This window comes from Pongo pygmaeus, chromosome 9, assembly GCF_028885625.2.
Source record: "Pongo pygmaeus isolate AG05252 chromosome 9, NHGRI_mPonPyg2-v2.0_pri, whole genome shotgun sequence".
Taxonomy (NCBI): Eukaryota; Metazoa; Chordata; class Mammalia; order Primates; family Hominidae; genus Pongo; species Pongo pygmaeus.
The window spans coordinates 88,161,166-88,182,368 of record NC_072382.2 but is presented as its reverse complement, the minus strand read 5'-3'; the positions used below and the strand labels follow the sequence as shown (position 1 = coordinate 88,182,368).

General features: G+C 38.0%; 1 protein-coding gene across 7 annotated transcripts in view; it reads right to left on the bottom strand.

Moving 5' to 3' along the window:
• Positions 1 to 21,203, bottom strand: part of TMEM135 (transmembrane protein 135) — a 354,887-nt gene that overhangs the window by 231,672 nt on the left and 102,012 nt on the right. For 3 of the 7 annotated variants that reach the window (XM_063671308.1, XM_054438028.2, XM_054438029.2), the window contains 2 exons: positions 17,142 to 17,269; positions 13,388 to 13,480 (listed from right to left, as the gene is read on the bottom strand). In XM_063671308.1, the coding sequence (XP_063527378.1) occupies positions 13,388 to 13,480; positions 17,142 to 17,164 (116 nt within the window). In that variant the 5' untranslated portion in view covers positions 17,165 to 17,269. Of the gene's footprint in view, positions 1 to 507; positions 565 to 13,387; positions 13,481 to 17,141; positions 17,270 to 21,203 lie in introns of those variants that run through there. The other 4 variants (XM_054438030.2, XM_054438031.2, XM_054438032.2 and 1 more) reach the window with 3 other exon arrangements.

Genomic DNA, 21,203 nt, shown 5'->3' with positions numbered 1-21,203 from the left:
TACCTATTAAAACATGGCTAACACAGTGATGGAGAGGGGGAGGTGCCCATTAGAACAGATGATGGCATAGACCTAAAAAGGAGAAGCTGGGGCCAAGAAGCACAATAAGTAACTTGTTAAACTTCACAGGAGATTCTGATACCCATATCCTATACTCCCATTCTACTGAGAGTCACTAGGTTAGAAGGCTGGGAAAGCTCAGCAAATAAGCAGTCCAATATTCCTTCATACCACATAAGCTTTTCTCATTGTTCCCTTCTTTTATTTATCTATTTATTTTGGTTGGAGAAGGGATTCAATCTCTCAAAGTTGCAGCATACAAAATTTAAGTGGGTGTGCACCTCCAGGGGTGTTATCGAAAAAAGTATTAAGAAAAATTGCAGCCAGGCACAGTGCCTCACACATGTAATCCCAGCACTTTGTGAGGCCAAGATAGGAGGATCACTTAAGCCCATAAGTTTGAGATAGCCTGGGCTATCTCATCTCAACAAAAAATAAAAAACTGACCTGGTCATGGTGGCACATGCCTGTGGTCCCAGCTACTCGGGAGACTGAGGCAGGAGGATCACCTGTGCCCAAGAGATCAAGGCTGCAGTGAGCTATGATTGCACCACTGTACTCTAGACTAGATGACAAGTGAAATTCTGTCTCAAAAAAAAAAAAAAAAAGAACCACTGCTACAGAAACTGTGTAGTCAGAGTATCATCATTCTTATAGGGAAACATTAAATAAAATAAATGTTGTGTAACATCTCAGTAAATTAAAAAGTATCCACACATCCTGCTGAAATTCTAAGCATTATTATCATCTAACAGCATTATCATTTCTAATTAGATGCGTAATCAATAATGGGTTTTTTTCCAGAAACTTTGGTGTATATATTATTTAGCTAACCTCAAAGTTTTGAATGATACTACGTATCACACTTCACAACAGGCCACTGGGGAATACAGTAGGAACAATGCAACTTCTAAATTCTAAATATGTATATATCCTATATATGCATATGAAATATACATATAAAAATAATTATATGTTCTATAAATAAGGAGATATTAGAAATAAAAGAAAGTGAAAATTCCTAAACATTGTAATGGCTTATTAAGAAATGCTATTTAATCATCTCAGAAAATCTTTCAAGGTATAATGGGTTTTTAACTGTCAGAATGTTTTAGAAGGTATAAAAATACTTCCTTAAGGCACAGGAATTAATAGAATAAATTTCTAATCTAGAGCAAGAGTCTATGATCATGTTCTATCTTATATAGTACATAAAGAGTAAACTTTCAGAAGGCTACAAAGTGTCTAATCTTCTGGTGAAGCTAACATGCCAATGAAACTTGAAGATACCAAGAACTTACAGACCAAATTTATGAGTATTCTTTTATTCGCATATTATATAGATCATTCATTCTGGTCATACCTGGTTTGGAGTTTCATAAGTACTATAGCGCAATTTAATAATTCAACAAATGAGTATGCTTGCAATAAATATGCAATTGTTGATACTTTAATCCATGTTCATGTTTGAGCACACTGCAATTCTTAATTAATACTAAATATCAAAGCAAATTCCACAGCAATTCTACAAAACAAAATCCATCAGAACAACTTCTTTCTAAACCACAAACAAAGCACTTCCTAGAAAAAGAAAAAGAAGACTAGTTCTTAACAGCCCTCCTACAGATAAACTAGATGTCACCAATGCTTCCTACTGAGTTACTATGATCAGAGTCCTTTGTGGCACAAATTTTTTAAGCAACCCTGGAAACAACTTCAAAGCTTTCTCAGAACCCCACAATGATGCGATTAAGATTTAAGTAAGCTGCCCTCTTACTGGGTGTCAGAAACTAGCAAGCAAAGCTCACTTAATACTACTAGAAAGGGAGGGGGTAATTGATGCATGGATTAGAGAGAAGGAAAAAAGAGGAAGAAAGAAACTTAAACCAATATAGAGAAGATATTTACAGATAGATAGATCTTTGTCTATGTATTTACATCTATATCCAGATAGAGAGATAAGTGCATATTGTATGTTCTCACCTCATTAAATACTTTTTGAAAAACTGATTATACAACTGAATGCAAAATCTCAGAGTAAAGATTGCACTATTAAAGCTTTAGAGGTTTAAAACTTAGGACTACCAGTACTTGCTATTTTGTAAAAAGAAACTGCTAGTCATCACAATATGTTTCTTCTACTCTTTCTAGTATATTGCTGACATTAAATTTAAAGACTGAACTGTACACATTTCAATTGACAACTGGCTCCTTAAATGTTGCTGCTTCTAAATGTTCAATCTTAGACCTCCTCTCATACTGGGCTTTCACACATGAATCTACTTCCACAGTTTCAATGACCACCTATTAGAGGAAAACTTCCCATTTTTATTTCTCTAACTACCATCTTTCCCTTGAACCTAGACTCACATTTCCAGCTGCCTGCTGGCTATTTCCACCAGCATATCATTGATTTTCTCTGTGAATTAAAGGAATAATTATAAATTCTTTTTCCTTACTAAACAAGAACTACAATACTAATATGCTTGATTTTTGGCACTAGATGTAATAATTTTAAAATATACATCACTTCAACTCTTGCAAATTACTTATAAGCTTTTAATGGATCTTGATATTTAATGAAGTCTTACATAAATTCGTGGTAAGTAAAGAATACTTTTTCAGAGCAAATTAAGCTACTAAAGTAACTCGCAAATTCCAAATACACACAGACATATTTACTTAAAACAAGACACACTGTAAGGCAACTTGTCAAGAGATCTCTGTTTTAAAGTTTAACTTCAAAGGGAAAAGAAAAAATACAAAACCTGATTTTTTTCTTAAAGTCACTAAGCTTGTGAACAACACTAAAAAACAAAAATTAAAGTTTTTAATTAAACCCAACCAGGAATTGTGATTGATATGCATAGACATACACAATTCTCAACAGAAAGAACTATAGAGCTATTTCCCAGTATTGTTAACTGCATCACCTAATAAACAAAAGAACTAAATCAACACATACACAAAGAGTTCAATAATGTAACAATCAGATCAAGGGAAGGATCAATTTTTCTTCAGCAACCATGTGATAACAGTTATAAAGAAGTTAAACAAAGCTAGACTTAAATTTCTTATTAAGTCATTAAAACAATAAAACTACTTCAGCTAATATTTAGGTCATAATCTGTAATACCTAAAAATTTTCTTTGAACAACCAATGTCTAAGAATGAAACACTAGTGCAAAAGCTCATTTACAGGAAATAAAAACAGAAAGCTTAAAAAAAAAAAAACCCTCAGCTATCAAAAGTGAAAATAAAATAGAAAATAAACTAGCAACCCAAATCCACCTTATCAGCTCACATCCAGGAAACCTCTCTTTATGCCCTAAGAAGTTATTGCTCTTAATATGAGTAACACTCTTTTACTTTGGTTTTACTGTATTTGAACTAATGTTAGTGTTCAAAGAAAGAGAAAAAACAAACCAACAAACAAAAAACAAATCCAATAGTAAGCAGTCCTAAGATGGACCTAGACAGGTTGCCACATTCTGAGAGGTAGTAAAATAGTAACATTAAGAAACTTCAAAGATGTATATTGTAGTCTATAAAGCAATCACTAAAAGAAAATAACGAAAAAAAATTAAAGTGGAATTCTAAAAACAAAACAAAAAAATCAAACAATACAAACGAAGTGAGGAGGAACAGACAAATGAAAAGCAGAAAACAAATAATAAAATGGCACACTCAACCTAGCCATACCAATAAATAATAAATGCCTCAAATGTTAATGAACTCAATAATCTAATTTAAAGGCTAACACTAGCAGAATAGATTTAAAAAAATAAGACCCCACTGTATGTTATCTGCTAAAAAAAAAAAAAAAACTTTAAATATAAAGACACAGATGTTTGAAATTAATTGGAAAGAAATACACTCTGCAAACTGTAAACATGAAAAGGTTGGAGTAGCTATATCAATATAAAATAAAAATAGGCCAGGTGCGGTGGTTCATGCCTGTAATCCCAGCACTTCGGGAGGCCAAGGCGGGTGGATCATTTCAGGTCAGGAGTTTGAGACCAGCCTAGCCAACATGGTGAAACCCTGTCTCTACCAAAAATACAAAATTAGCCAGGCATGGTGGTGTGTGCCTGTAATCCCAGCTACTCAGGAGACTGAGGCACAAGAGTTGCTTGAACCCGGTGGGTGGAGGTTGCAGTGAGCCGACATCATGCCACTGCACTCCAGCAGGAGCAAGAGTGTGACTCTATCTAAAAAAATAAGAAATAAAAAAATCAAATAAAAATAAACTTCAGAACAAATAATATCTGACCTACAGAAGGACATTCCATATGGATAAAAGGTTCAATTCATCATGACATCATGAAGAAATGGTAACAAAAAAAAAGTGCATATACCAATAAAACCTTCATAGAAATTGATAGCATTAAAAAGAGAAAAAGACAATTCCAGAATCACAGTTGGAGATTTTACACTTTTCTCTCAGCAAATGATAAAACTAGACTAAGAAAATTAGTAAAGATATAGATCAGTAGTTCTCAACAAGGAGAGATTTGTTTCACGGGGAGATGTAGCAATGCCTGGAGGAATTTTTGGTTATCTCAACTTGGTGGGGTGGGGAAGGCAGTGCTAATGGCATGTATAGATACACTGCACAAGAGAGTCCTCCAAATAAGGTATTACCTGGCCCAAAACATGTCAATAGTGCCAAAGTTGAGCAAACCAGCTGTAGACAAACATCACTGTCAATGATCTTGTCCTTGTTGATATCAAAAAACAAAAAAAACAAAAAAAACACTACAAACAGGCGAAAGAAGAAAGCTCAGCCGGGCCTGGTGGCTCACGCCTGTAATCTCAGCACATCGGGAGGCCAAGGAGGGCAGATCACGAGGTCAGGAGTTCAAGACCAGCCTGGCCAATATGGTGAAACCCCATCTCCACTAAAAATACAGAAATTAGCCAGGCAAGGTGGCACGCACCTGTAGTCCCAGCTACTTGGGAGGCTGAGGCAGGAGAATCGCTTGAACCCACGAGGCAGAGGTTACAGTTAGCTGAGATCACGCCACTGCACTCCAGCCTGGGCAACAGAGTGAGGCTCCGTCTCAAAAAAAAAAAGAAAAGAAAAGAAAAAAAGAAAAAAGATCACATGATATTATCAATAGATGCAGAAAAGACACATAACAAAATATTACATCCATTCATGATAAAGGTTCACAGCAAACTAGAAATGAATGTAAATGTCCTATAACCCTGACAAAGAGCATCTGAAAAACCACCCCACAGCTAACAACACACTTAATGATGAAAAACTGAATGCCTCCCGCTAAGAGCAGATACGAGATGCAAGCAGAAAAAAAGGACATACAGATTGGAAAAGAAATAAAACCATCCCTATTTGCAGACAACATAATTGTCTGTATAGAAAATCTCAAGGAATGTACCAAAAACTCTTAAAACTAATAAATTCAGTAAGGCCACAGAAGTCAAGATAAAACACAAAAAAATCTACTATATTTATATGTCATAGCAACAAATGTGGAAAATGAAATTTAAAACTTAATACTCTCTACTTCACACTACATACAAAAATTAATTCAAAATGGATGAAAGACTTAAATGTAAGAACTAAAACTATACAACTTTTAAAAGAAAACATGGCCAGGCGCAGTGGCCCACACCTGTAATTGCAGCACTTTGTGGGGCCGAGGCAGGTGGATCACCTGAGGTCGGGAGTTCAAGACCAGCCTGGCCAGCATGGTGAAACCCCATCAATACTAGAAATACAAAAATTGGCTGGGTGTGGTGGCATGCACCTGTAGTTCCAGCTACCTGGGTGGCATGCACCTGTAGTTCCAGCTACCTGGGAGGCTGAGGCAGAAGAATTGCTTGAACCAGAGAGGTGGAGGTTGCAGTGAGCAAAGATCATGCCACTGCACTCCAGTGAGTGTGAGACGGAGCAAGACTCCATCTCAAAAAGTAAACAAATAAATAAATAATAAAGTAAAATAAAACTTGGAGCTAAATATTCGTGATGGTAATGATTTCTTAAATACGACACCAAAAACACAACGGGCTGGGCACAGTGGCTCATCCCTGTAATCCCAGTACTTTGGGAGGTGGAAGCAGACAGATCACCTTAGGTCAGGAGCTCGAGACCAGCCTGGACAACATGGCAAAACCCTATCTCTACTAAAAAAAAAAAAAAATACAAAAATTAGCAGGGTGTAGTGGCACACACCTGTAGTCCCAGCTAATTGGGAGGCTGAGGCAGGGGAATTGCTTGAACCCAGGAGGTGGAGGTTGCAGGAGCCAAGATCACGCCACTGCACTCCAGCCTCAGCGACAGAGCAAGACTCTGTCACAAAAAAACAAACAAACAAATAAAAAAAGAAAGAAAAAATAGATAACTTGGACTTCTTCATCAAAATTAAAAACTTTTCTGCTTCAAAGACAAGATCAACGAAGTGAAAAAACAACCCTCTGAATGGGAGAAAATATTTGCAAATTATATATCTGGTAAGAAAATTATATCTAGAATATCTAAAGAACCCTTACAACTCAATAATTAAAAGATAAATAACCCAATTAAAACATGGGCAAAGGATTTGAATAGACATTTCTCCAAAAAAGATATGTAAATGGTCAAAAACTATATGAAAAGATGCTCAATATCATTAGTCATCTGAGAAAAATCAAAGCCATAATGAAATACTTCATACTCACTACAATGACTATCATCAGAAAGACATGTAATAACAAGTGATAGCCGAAATGTGAAGAAATTGGACCCTTTATATACTGCTGAACAAAACAGAAAATGGTACAACCACTTTGGTAAACAGTTTGGCAGTTCCTCAAAAAGCTAAACAGAGTTGCCATAGTAAGGGAGCAATTCCATTCCTGAGTACATAATCCAGAAAAATAAAGACATATGTCCACAGAAAAATGTGTCCACAAATGTAGTGTAGCATCATTCATAACCAAGAAGTGGAACAATCCAAATTTCCATCAACTTATGAATAAATAAAATGTGACATATCCATATAATGAATTATTATTTGGCAATAAAAAGTAATGAAATGATATGTATGACATCAAACTTCAAAACCATTACACTAAGTAAAAGAAGCCAGCCACCAATGACACATATTGTATGACTCCATTATATAAAATGTCCAGAAGAAGCAAATCTTTAGAGACAGAAATTAGCGGTTGCCTAGGGCTGGGTGAGGAGGATGAAGGATTAGGGGGTGACAGTTAAAGGGGTTTCTATTTGAGGTGAATAAAATGTTCTAAAATTGTTTGTGATGGTAGTTAAACAACTTTGTGAATATATTAAAAACCAATGAATTGTGCAGTTTTCAAAAGGGTGAACTGTATGCAATATGAATTATGACTCAATAAAGCTGTTACAAAAACAGAAAAATCATTTGCAATTGTTCCCAAAAAGGGAAACAGGTGTAAATCTAACATATATATGAAACGTATTCTGCAAATTATAAAAACTGATGAAAAGAAATAAAAGATCTAATTAAATGGAGAGATAAACCATGTTCATGGATGGAGCAGCCAAAAACTGAAAATAACATAAATGTCCTTCGACAAGTGAATGTTTAACAAACTCTGGTACATCCATATAGTAGAACGCTACTAGGCAATAAAAAAGGAAGAAACTTAGTAATACAAGCAACATCTTAGATGGATCTCAAAGGCATCATGCTTAGTTTAAAAAAGAAAAAGCCTATGTCCAAATGTTATACATTGCATCATTCCATTTATATAACTTCCTCAAAATGATATAAATATAGAAATGAAAAGTAGACTAGTTGTTACCAGGAGACAGGAATTGATGAAAATGGTGCAACTACAAAGGGATAGTTCAAGGGCAATCCTTGGTAGTGTTGAAACAGTTTTGGACATTGATTGTAGTGGTGGGTAAACAACTCTATACATGGGAACAGACTGGATAGACATGTACACAAATGAGTGTACATAAGAATTAGTGAATACTGAATGAAGTCTATAGTGTAGTTGACAGTAATGACAACTTCCTGGTTTTATATTATACTACAGTTAAATAAGATGTCATCACTGGATACCAGCTCAGCCACAGTAGGAGAAGGCACCAGGCAGAGTCATGAAGGCTCCATTCCAAGCCTTGCTCCTGGATGACATTTCTAGACATATCTTGGGCCAAAAGGGAACCTGCTGCCTTGAAGGGAAGCACCCAGTACTGGCAGGATTTATCACCTGCAGACTAACAAGCCCTTAGACCCTGAATAACTAGGAGCGATACCCAAGGAGTATGCCATAGCCTTGAACTCTGAGACGTGCTCACTACAGATGTGACCTAGCACATTCCCAGCTGTGGTGGCTATGGCAAAAGACTCCTTCTGCCTGAGAAAAGCAGAAGGAAAACAAAAGGGGACTTTGTCTTGCACTTAGGTACCAGCTTGGACACAGTGGGGTAAAGCAACAAGCAGGTTCCTGGAGTCCCCAAGTCCAGGTCTAGGCTCTTGGATAGCATTTCTGAACCTACCCTAGGCCAGAAGGGGGCCCACTGCCCTGAAGGGTGAGTCCCAGGCCTGGCAGCATTTACCACAGGCTGACTGAAGAGCTTGTGGTATTTAAGTGAACATCAGTGGTGGCCAGTCAGAAGCCTGCCATGGGCTGGTGGTGGTGGTACCCACATGGAGAGGCTCCTCTGCCTGTGGAAAGGGGAGGGAAGAGTGGGAAGGACTTTATATTGTGGTTTGAGCACCAGTTTAGCCACAGTGGAAAAGAATATCAGGCAAACTTTTCTTACTCCTATCCCTGGCTCCCAGACAACATCTTTGGACCTGCCCAGGGCCCGGGAGAACTTGTCACCCAGAGCGAAGGACACAAACCTGGCTGGCTTTGCCACCTGTTGATTATAGAACCCTAGGGCTTTGAGTGAACACAAGTGGTAGCCAAGTAATGGTTACAACAAGCCTTGGGCAAGACCCACTGCTGTGCTGGCTTCAAGTCTGACCCAGCGCAGTCCCAGGGATGGTGGCCACAGGGATGCTTGTGTCACCTCATGCTCAGTTCCAAGCAGTTCAGCACACAGAGAGAGAGACACTCTGTTTATTTGGGAGAAAGTAAGGGAAAAGTAGAAGAATCTCTGCTTTAATCCAGAGATTTCTTCCAGATCTTATACAAGACCACCAAGGCAGTATGTACCTCTATGCGTCAGCAAAAACCATAATGATATTGGGCCTGGGGCCCAATTGTTGAACCAATTCACCAATTCCATGAAGAAATAACTTAGACAAATCAGAAATGTATTACATACAACAAGACAACTGGCCTGGTCACTTCAATAAAGCAATGCTGTAGAGGGAAAAAGTGGAGACACTATCTTAGGCTAAAAGAAAATAGGCCAGGTGCAGTGGTTCACACCTGTAATCCCAACAGTTTCACTGGCCAAGACAGGAGGATCACTTGAGCTCAGGATCGGCCCAGGCTGGGCTACATAGTGAGACCTCAGCTACTTAATATAAAAATAAAAAATTGGGCCGGGTATAGTGGCGCGCGCCTGTAATCCCAACACTTTGCGAGGCCGAGGCGGGCAGATCACAAGGTCCGGAGATCGAAACCATCCTGGTTAACACAGTGAAACCCCGTCTCTACTAAAAATACAAAAAAAAAATTAGCTGGCGGGCACCTGTAGTCCCAGCTACTCAGGAGGCTGAGGCAAGAGAATGGCGTGAACCCGGGAGGCGGAGCTTGCAGTGAACAGAGATTGCGCCACTGCACTCTAGCATGAGAGACAGAGCGAGACTCCGTCTCAAAAAAGATAAATTAATTAAATTAAAAAATAAACAATAAAAAATTAGCTGAGCATAGTGGTGTGCACCTGTAGTCCCAGCTACTGGTGGGGGGTTGGGGAGGCGGTGGGAGGGTGGTGTTAAGGCAGGAGGATCTCTTGGGCCCGGGAGATTGAGGCTGCAGTGAGCTATGATCACATCACTGCATTCTAGCCTGGGTGACAAAGCAAGACCCTATCTCAAGAAAAAGTACTTTTAGAAAAAGGAAAAGAAAGAAATACATCAACACACATCAACCTCGACCTAGATTCTGGTTCAAAAAAACAGCATTAAAAGCCATTTTAGGACAATATGAACTGGATGGTATGAAAAAATGGTTGCTAATTGTCTTCTGTGTGATAATAGTGTTGTAATTCTGTAGAAAAATGTCCTTATTTTAAGAGATACGTGCTGAAGTACTCAGGAGTAAAGTGGCATGATGTTTATAACATGTTTCCATATGGCTCACACACACAGAAAAAACACACATTCACGTATATTCACATACAAATAAAGTAAAATGGCAAAATGTTAATAACCATTGACTCTGGTTGATTGTTACAAAGGTGTTCAACAGTTTGTGTCGAAAAGTAGGTACATAACTGCAAAAATGCTATCTAATTATTTGAGTGCTAAATATGAGTAAATAGTAGCTACCTTGATTTAAAGTATCTTTAGTTTAATGTAACTGACGTATTTCAAAAATATCTTTTCAAAACCAATATACACAGTTTTCTATTGATTAGAAGTTACCATCACCAGAATAACTCTCTCTACTTACAGGCAAAAAAAACAAAAATAATACTTAACACATATATAACTCTTACTATGTGTCAGGCACTGTTCTAAGCATTTTAACATATATTAATTCACTTAATTATCTAAGCAACCCGACAGGCAGGGCCCAGTGGCTCATGCCTGTAATCCCAAAACTTTGGGAGGCTGAGGCGGGCGGATCACCTGAGGTTGGGAGTTCGAGACCAGTCTGGCCAACATGGCGAAACCCCATCTCTACTAAAAATACAAAAATTAGCCAGGCTTGGTGGTTCATGCCTGTGGTCCCAGCTACTTGGGAGGCTGAGGCAGGAAAACTGTTTGAACCCAGGAGGCAGAGGTTGCAGTGAGCCAAGATCAAGTCACTATACTCCAGCCTGGGTGACGGAGTGAGACTCTGTCTCAAAAAAAATAAAATAAGCCTGGGCGCAGTGGCTCACGCGGGTAATCCCAGCACTTTGAAAGGTCAAAGCGGGTGGATCTCCTGAGGACGGGAGTTCGAGACCAGCCTGGCTAGCATGGTGAAACCCCGTTTCTACTAAAAATACAAAAATTAGCCAGGCGTGGTGGCAGGCACCTGTAATCCCAGCTACGCGGGAAGCTGAGGCAGGAGAATCGCTTGAACCTGGGAGGCGGAAGTTGCAGTGAGCCAAGATTGCACCATTGCACTCCAGCCTGGGCAACAGAGTGAGACTCCATCTCAAAAAAATAAAATAAAATAAACAATCCTACAAATAGTTTATCATTATTTTCATTTTTCAAGTAATGAATATCACGCAATAAGTGGCAGAGCTGGGCTCCTAAGCCAGATAGCACAGCTCCAAAATCCACGCTTCAGCAATCATGCTGTACTCTCTTTTCAGGTGGAGTAACCTATGTTCCTGGAATTACTGACTTGATTTTGCTGAGGTTATAACATTCACCAATCCTTTGATTTTAGTCATTCTAATAATCCAAAAGTTTAAGTACTGTAGTCATTGATATAATCAAACAGAGAACCACAAAAATTTAGATACTATGACACTTACAAAAATGTATTAAGAGTGGCTTCATGGGCCGGGTGTGGTGGCTCACGCCTGTAATCCCAGCACTTTGGGAGGCTGAGGTGGGCGGATCACAAGGTCAGGAGATCAAGACCATACTGGCCAACAAAGTGAAACCCCGTCTCTACTAAAAATACAAAAATTAGCTGGGCATGGTGGCACGTGCCTGTAGTCCCAGCTACTTGGGAGGCTGAAGCAAGAGAATTGCTTAAGCAGGGAGTAGGAGGTTTCAGTGAGCTGAGATCGCACAACTGCACTCCAGCCTAGCGACAGAGTGAGACTCCATCTCAAAAAATAAATAAATAAATAAATAAGAGTGGCTTCCAGTAGTTTAATATTTGGTTATTTGATGAGAATTACTCACACTCTGACCAGAGGGCCAATGACTACAATAAGCATCTTCATAAGTGGTTTCGATACATGATCCTTTCTTGATTTATCTGGGACAAACGTGGCTAAATTCCTCAGCAATAAAAACAATTATTCATGAGATGGCAAGTATTTTCTTATGGCAAAACCTTTAAATTTTAACTGTTTACCTGACTGAACAGTTTATGTAAGTTTGCAACATTTTATAGAAATTGTATTTATTCACATGGAAAATTTCAGGCTGATAACAATAAAAATTTTTTTTTAAATACAAGATGTCTTAAAAATAATTGGGCCAGGCGCAGTGGCTCACGCCTGTAATACTAGCACTTTGGGAGGCCAAGGAGGGCGGATAACAAGGTCAGGAGTTTGAGACCAGCCTGGCCAACATGGTGAAACCTTGTCTCTACTTAAAAAACACAAAAACTAGCCGGGCATGGTGGCATGCGCCTGTAATCCCAGCTACTCGGGAGGCTAAGATAGGAGAATTGCTTGAACTCGGGAGGCGGAGGTTGCAGTGGGCCGAGGTCACACCACTGCACTCCAGCCTGCGCAACAGAGCAAGACTCTGGCTCAGAAAAATAAATAAATTAGTAATAATAATAATAATAATAGATTTGAGATCACTCAAAGAGCCTGAAGCAAAGTAAGCGGAACACAGATCTAGATGATAATAAAAAACTATTGTTAATTTTCTTAAGTGTGAAATGCTATTATGGCTATGGAAAAAATCTTTGTTTATAATTTGTTTGTTTATTTGCTTGTTTTTTGAGACAGGAGTCTCACTCTGTTGCCCAGACTGAAGTGTGGTGGCACGATCACGGCTCACTGCAGCCTTGACCTCTGGGGACTCGGGTGATCCTCCCACCTCAGCTTCCTGAGTAGAAGGGACTACACGAGTATATCATCACATCCAGCTAATTTTCTTTGTATTTTATTTTTTGTAGAGACAGGGTTTTGCAATGCTGGCCAGGCTGGTCTCAAATTCCAAGACTCAAGTGATCCACCCACCTCAGCCTCCCAAGGTGCTGGGATTACAGGAATGAGCCGCCTGGCCTAGAATTTGCATAGCCATATTTTAGTTAGGTCACATCATAGAACTCTCTAATCTTTTAGTAAACAGAGGCTATTACTGCTCTATAATGTCCATTTTTATATTTTTATAGACAATAAATATAAAATACATATAAACATTAATATAAAATTAATTTTCAATTAAATATCTGCAGAACTGAAAAAAATATATCTAGAAATATTTCTCATCCCTGTAAGTGATAATTAAAAAAAAAAATTACAGTTGTGGTGGGGGACAGGTAATCAGTTCCGTTAAATAAATATATGAAATTTTACCTGCTTTTTCTTTCAATGAGAATGGCCACGTAAGATGCTGGCAGAGCGGCACCAAAGCCAGGAGTCCATGAGTAGAATTTTCCAAGTATCTTCCTGAAATTTAAATTTGGAATTTTTGTATGAAATTCCTAGTTGGTCACCTCAGTTATTATGAATAGAAGTTTCCCTTCTCCATCCATCCTCTATTTAAACGTACCACAGTACCTCAAAATAAACATATTCAAAATCAAACTCATTATTATCTCTCTCCCCTAGCCCCATGAACTTGTTCTCTCTCCTCTATTTTCCTAGGTTAATAGCATCAACAACCACCTATCCACTTATGTTTGACAGGCATCATCCTTAACTTTGTTTCCCTTACCCCACATATTAAATTATTCCCTTAAATTATTACAGATGCAATTTATCTTTCAAATTCCTCTCCAACCTACTGCCCCTGCCTTAGTTAAGTCTCTCACCAACTCTCATTAAGGCTGCTACAGTAACAACTAATGGGTAACACTCCTTTCAATAACAGCTGGCCACTTTCATTCAGGCATTCCCTGGATCCAAACCTGCTGGCTATGCAAACCCTCTGGCTTCTCAGTTTCGTTTATTTATCAAATGAGGATAATATTACCTATCTCATAGAGCCATTAAGAGAACTATATGAGATATTTCCCAGCGCCACGCAGGACACATAACAAGTACTCAGAAAGTGTTAGCTGTTATTACTATTATTATGACTATTTTTTCCACACATGGTAGACATTCAATAAATGTTTTCCCTTCTTTGCTTCCACAACCCTTGATAACTTTTTCTTACAGCATTTACTATTTTATATATTTTAGTTTTCTGTGTACATCATTTTTCATTTACTAGAGTATATTCCTTGAAAATAGGAATCCTCACAGTGCCTCATAAATGACAAATGACAAATGACCAGTAGCTGTCTGGGTTTTGTTTTTGGTTTGGTTTTGTTGTTGTTGTTGTTGTTGTTGTTGTTGTTGTTGTTGTTATTAGATGGAGTCTTGCTCTGTTGCCCAGGCTGGAGTGCAGTGGCGCAGTCTTGGCTCACTGCAACCTCTGCCTCCTGGGTTCAAGCGATTCTCCTGCTTCAGCCTCCCGAGTAGCTGGGATTACAGGCGCTTGCCACCACGCCCGGCTAATTTTTTGTATTTTTAGTAGAGACCACGTTGGTCAGGCTGGTCTCGAACTCCTGACCTCATGATCCATCCGCCTCAGCCTCCCAAAGTGCTAGAATTACAGGCGTGAGCCAATGCAGGATTTTTAAGAGAAAAAAAATATGTGGAGACATGAGGAAGTTTTTTTTCCTTGAAAACATATGTTCCTAAGAAAGGGAGAAGTAGCAAGTAAAAATTGCAAGCAATTATCTGAACAAAGTAGGTAAATTGCTAAATTATACATTATGAAAATTATATAGATAGATATATATAAGAATAAAGATTTTTCTTTTTTTATAGACAAGGTCTTGCCCTGTCACCCAGGCTGGCATGCAGTGCTACAATCATGGTTCACTGTAGCCCGAAATTCCTGGGTTCAAGGGATCCTCCTGGCCTCAGCCTCCCAAGTTAGCCAGGACTAGGGGCACACTACCGCGCCTGGTTAATTTTTTTTTTTTTTTTAACAGGCAGAGTCTCACCATGTTGCCCAGGCTGGCCTCGAACTGCCAGCCTCAAGCAATCCTTCCATCTTAGCCTCCCAAAGTGCTGAGATAACAGGTGTCAGCCACGGTACCTGGCCTGAAATAATTTCTTAAACTGAAGCTCAGATTTAAAAAGATTAGAAAAGCTATTGAGGACATATAACTTGGGTATTTCTTGACATGGACATCAGAAACCTTCCACCTGTGAAGACTCCAATATAAAATCCATAAAGGACTTAAGTTATTGAATGTAAAATCTTAAGAAAAATGGACTTAGTGAATCAGTTATAGGGAGAACATGGATATTACCTTAAATATATTTTAAGTTCAAATTTCAAATGTCTATTGGACATGTTAACGTAGATGTCCCATAGGCACCACAAAAAGCAACACGTCCAAAGCAGATTTCACTGTATTTTTCAAATGCGCTTTTACTTCTGAGTTCCCTACCTCAAGTAACAGCATCTTATCTACCCAATTAGGAACAAAATGTAAGTGACATTTTCAATTCCACCCTGACCCTCAACCACCTCATGAGTTCTTATGGTCTCCTAGTGTCTTCAGGATACATGCTTCCACAACTTAACCAAACAGGTTCATAGAACATAAAGATGCTGCAATAGCAAGGTATACTTAACTGAAATTTTTTTAAAAACCTAATCATAAAAACTTTCTTCTTCTTTTTTTTTTTTTTTTTTTTGAGATGGAGTCTCACTCTGTCACCCAGGCTGGAGTGCGTGGTGCGATCTCGGCTCACTGCAACCTCCGCCTCCCGGGTTCAAGTAATTCTCCTGCCTCAGCCTCCCGAGTAGCTGGGACTACAAGCGCATGCCACCACACCCGGCTAATTTTTTGTATTTTTAGTAGAGACGGGGTTTCACTGTGTTAGCCAGGATGGTCTCCATCTCCTGACCTCGTGATCCACCTGCCTTGACCTCCCAAAGTGCTAGGATTACAGGCGTGAGCCACCACGCCCGGCCGTCATAGAAACTTTCTAGAGAGCACATGATAAAGAGAGTTCCTTACATAGATTTTCATGTCAATTTAAAGGCATGATTTGTTCAATAGTATAAAAGCCTTATCAATTACTTTCCACATAATCTAAAAGTTTATAAATATTAATGATCTGATAATGATCTTAGGGAAAAATTTGTAAAAGACATTTGGAAATTACGCTTTTTTTTTTTTTTTTTTTTTGAGACAGAGTCTGGCTCTGTTGCCAAGGCTGGAGTGCAATGGTGTGATCTTGGCTCACTGCAAGCTCCGCCTCCTGGGTTCACACCATTCTCCTGCCTCAGCCTCCCGAGTAGCTGCAACTACAGGCGCCCACCACCATGCCCGGCTAATTTTTTGTACTTTTTAGTAGAGACGGGGTTTCACCATGTTAGCCAGGATGGTCTCGATCTCCTGACCTTGTGATCCACCCGCTTCGGCCTCCCAAAGTGCTGGGATTACAGGCGTGAGCCACCGCGCCCGGTCAGAAATTATACGTTTAATTGCAGTTAAAATATACCTGCACAACTACTTTGTGCAACACTAACAGGAAGCTATTTTTAAAAATAAATAAATAAATAAACGTAAGTTTGAGTTTTCAGCAATCAACAGGAAAAAAATAAAAAGAAGTAATAGCTAATAAATATGTCAGATAAGTAAGAGCACTCAAAAGACTGAATTCTATCTGCATCTCTACAATGTATAAAGATACAGCACAGGTAATATATATAAGACTGAATCAGGACCAAAAGTTCCAACAACAGAATATACCAGGAGTTAACTTACTGTTTTATAAATAAAAACGTGTATGTTATAGTCTTTTGAAGTTTTTTCACTGCATGTGGCCCTAACCTATGTCACAGACAGTTGCTTTGAATTCCTGATCTATGAAATTGAAAAGCTAAGAAATCCTATTCAATAACTTGGTAAATATAACAGGCCTCAGAATATGTATAACATCTTAAAGCATTTTTGCTATATAATTACACCAATAATTTAAAGTTTATATTACATCTTGAGGACAGTAACCCACATAACATTTATGTAAACACATACTTGTTCCCATTTCAATAAAAGAACCTATATTAGTATCTATGGTGATTATGAGTACCAACCTTAAAATGCAAAAGAAAGCCATATACAAGGCCCCATTAGCAGTTAGAAATGAAGCGGACTGTAGGATCTCAGGGAGTAGTTTGTGTAAATAATAGTCTAATTTCCGTTTCCGGAGAATTGCTGCAATCTGGAAAGAGAAAGGATTTTTTGTTTAATCCAACTAACATTTCCCACTTAAATTAGCTTATATGTGGAAGCTACCAAATAAAAGCATATATTTATAAATTAAAGTAAAAATGTTGGCATTTTACTGGATCCTCTATAAAAATACAATGTTCAGGATAGAAAGGAAGACACCTGAATTTATTGAGGGTAAAATATACACCAACGAATTACGATATGGGTCATACATTGAAGGATCTCCATACATTGAGGGAAATATTTGTAATGCCTTAAAACAGTTTTAAACTGAAAAATGGAATATACTTTTAAATGAAAAAAATTCCAATTCAAACAAAAACTGGATGGTATAATAAAACTATATTACAGATTTTATCAGCCTATTACTATTAGAGAACTTCACTAATAGAAACCAGAGAAATTCATTCAGTTATTCAAACTTTACTACTATGTGGCAAAAAAAAGTGTATATATATATATACATATATATACGCACTACATATATATAGTATATCAATATATATATATAGTGTGTATATATATAGTAAATTTAAAAAATAATGATTTCTGGCCTCCTGGAGCCCATTAAAAAAGAAAAGACCTGAAAAAATAATATTAAGAATATAGGCCGGGCGTGGTGGCTCACACCTGTAATCCCAGTACTTTGGGAGGCCGAGATGGGCAAATCATGAGGTCTGGAGTTCAAGACCATCCTGGCAAACATGGTGAAACCTCGTCTCTCCTAAAAATACAAAACATGAGCCGGCGTGGTGGTGGGCGCCTGTAGTCCCAGCTACTTGGGAGGCTGAGGCAGGAGAATCGCTTGAACCTGGGAGGCGGAGGTTGCAGCGAGCCCAGATTGTGCCACTGCACTCCAGCCTGGCAACAGAGTGAGACTCTGTCTCAAAAAAAAAAAAAAAAAAAGAATCTAGTAACAACACAACTAAGTATCACCTGTGACCAGAACACAGAAACACGAATAAGTCCCAATACAAAAGACTGCAGAAGTTTATCATAGGACTGTTTTATAAAAAATATCAACCTATCAGTCTTCATGACTTAGCTTTTAAATTTAGATTGAAAAGCTTTTTTTTTTTTTTTTTTTGGTGAACTCTGAATATGAAAGGAAGATTTCTAGATTAAAACCAAAAAAGGCCCTGAAATAATTTAGCAATTATATGGATAGACATGAAATCTAAGTATTTATTGAGCAGACTATTAACATTCCAGGAAATAAAGCAATATAAATCATAATATGTGCAAGATACATAGATACTGAGGACTGATTAAGTGTTAGTAATATAATAGAAAGTACCACAGAATTTTAGCAGAGTGAGTTTAATACAGGGGAAGGCAGGAATTTCATGGAGAACAGGATATGAGCTGAATTGGGAAGAATAATAGACTCCTCACTAGTCGTGGAAAAGAGTACTTCTCCATCATAATGAAACAACATAACAAAAAAGGTTAGAACATAATAGGGAAGGAGTAAGAGGGTGTAAGAAAGAGAAAAACTAACTTGGGAACAGAAAGACTATAAAACTCTCCATTTATTCTCCATCTTTCTAGAGATAATACTTTCCCTAAAGTCAGTGATCAACAAATCTAATGACATCTTCTCAATTCTTCTGTTACTCCCTCCCTCTTCAAGCCTCTGAAACTGACCATCTATTACTTCGATTCAACTGTCATACACAGGAAAGACAATGATGAATAAGATCCAATCTTTTCCTTCAAGGAACATAAAATCTCCATAGGGAAATAGACACAAACAACAGCAATAAGCTATAATATGGCAGTGTGGTAAATGATAGGTTAAAAGAAAAGGAAAACTAAACCTCAACCTAAGTCTCACACTTTATGCAAAAATTAATTTAAAATGGATCACAGGCACAAATGTGAAACATAAAACTACAAAATTTCTAGGGGGAAAAAATGGAGCAAATCTTATGGATACAAGGCTAGACAATGCATTCTTAGACTTGACACCAAAAGCACAACTCACAAAAGAGAAAATTGATAAACTGAACTTCATCAAAATTCAAACTTTTTCTCTATTAAAGATCTGTTGGGAAATTTAAAAAGGCAAGCTCCAGAAGAGAAGAAAATACTTACAAATCACACATCTAATAAGGAACTAGTATCTAGAATACATAAAGAAGTCCCAAAACTCAACAATAAAAAGCAAAAATCCAATTAGAAAATAGGAAAATATATGACCAGACATTTCACAGAAAAGGATAAACAGACAGCAAATAAGCACATTAGCCATCAGGAAAATGCTAGTTAAAGCCACAGTGAGGTGTTATAACTATCAGAATGGCTAAAATAAAAAACAGTGACAATACCAAATGTTGGCAAGGATTCAGAAAAACTGGATCACTCATACATTACTGGTGGAAATACGAAATGGTATAGCAATTCTGGAAAACACCTTAGCAGTTTTTTGAAAAATTAAACAATCAACTATTATTTGTCCCAGCAATTGTAGTCCTGGGGTATTTATCTCTGAGAAATAAAAACATATGCTTATACAAAAACCTGTGAAGGAATGTTTATTGCAGGTTTGTCTGTAATCGTCAAAAACCAGAAACAACCCCGATGCCCTTCAATAAGTAAATGGTTTAACAAATTGTGATATATCCATGACATGAAATGCTATTCAGCAATAAAAATGAACAATAAAAAGCATATATGAAACAACCTTGACGAATTTCCACAGAATTATACTGAGTGGGGGGGAAAAAAAAAGCTAATCCTAAAGCTACATACTGTATGATTCCATTTCTAGAACATTTTTTTTGGGGTTTCTTTTTTGAGACGAAGTCTCGCTCTGTTGCCCAGGCTGGAGTGCAATGGCGTGATCTCAACTCACTGCAATCTCCACTTCCTGGGTTCAAGCGATTCTCCCTGCCTCAGTCTCCCAAGTAGCTGGGATTACAGGCGCCCACCACCACACCCAGCTAATTTTTTGTATTTTTAGTAAAGATGGGGCTTCGCCATGTTGGCCAGGCTGGTCTCGAACTCCTGATCTCAGGCGATCCACCCGCCTCGGCCTCCCAAAGTGCTGAGATTACAGGCGTGAGCCACCATGCCTGGCCTCTATAACATTTTTGAAATGACAAAATTATAGAAATGAATAACTTAGTGGTTGCCAGGGATTAAGGCGGAGTGGGTAAGTGGAAAAGAAGTGAGTATAGCTACAAAAGGCAACATCAGGGATCCTTCTGGTGATGGAAATGTTCTGTATTTTGACTGTATCAATGGCAGTATTTTTGTTGTGATATTATACTACTATTTTGCAAGATGAAACAATCGGGAGAAACTGGAGAAACAATCGGGAGAAACTGACTCTCTTGAAGAACTGTACTTCTTACAACTGCATGTGAATCTACAATTATCTCAAAATTAAAAGTTCAATACTTTGTGTAAAAAAAAAAAAAGGAGTCATTCGCATGACCAACAGGCATATAAAAGGCTCCCAGCACCATTAGTCATCAGAGAAATACTACTACACACACATTAGAATGGCTAAAATGCCAAGAACTGATAATATAAAGTGCTGGTGGGAATGTAGAGCAACTACAATTCTCACACAGCTTTAGGATTAGTTCTCATTTATTGCTCATGACAATGTAAAATTGTGGTCCCCTTGGAAAACCGTTTGATAGCATCTAATTAAATGTGTACCTACCCCATAACCCAGCAATTCCACTCCCAGGTATTTTACTCAAAAGAAATAAGTGCTTATGTCTGCCAAAACACATATTTATAGCATGATCTGTCATTACAAATACTGTAACCACCTAAATGTCCATTAACAGTAAAGTACATAAATTGTACATATTTACCATATTGATAGACCAAACTGTACAGTCTATTGTGAGAAACAGGAAATATCTAACACAAGACACAGAAAATAACCTAGGACCTTATCATCA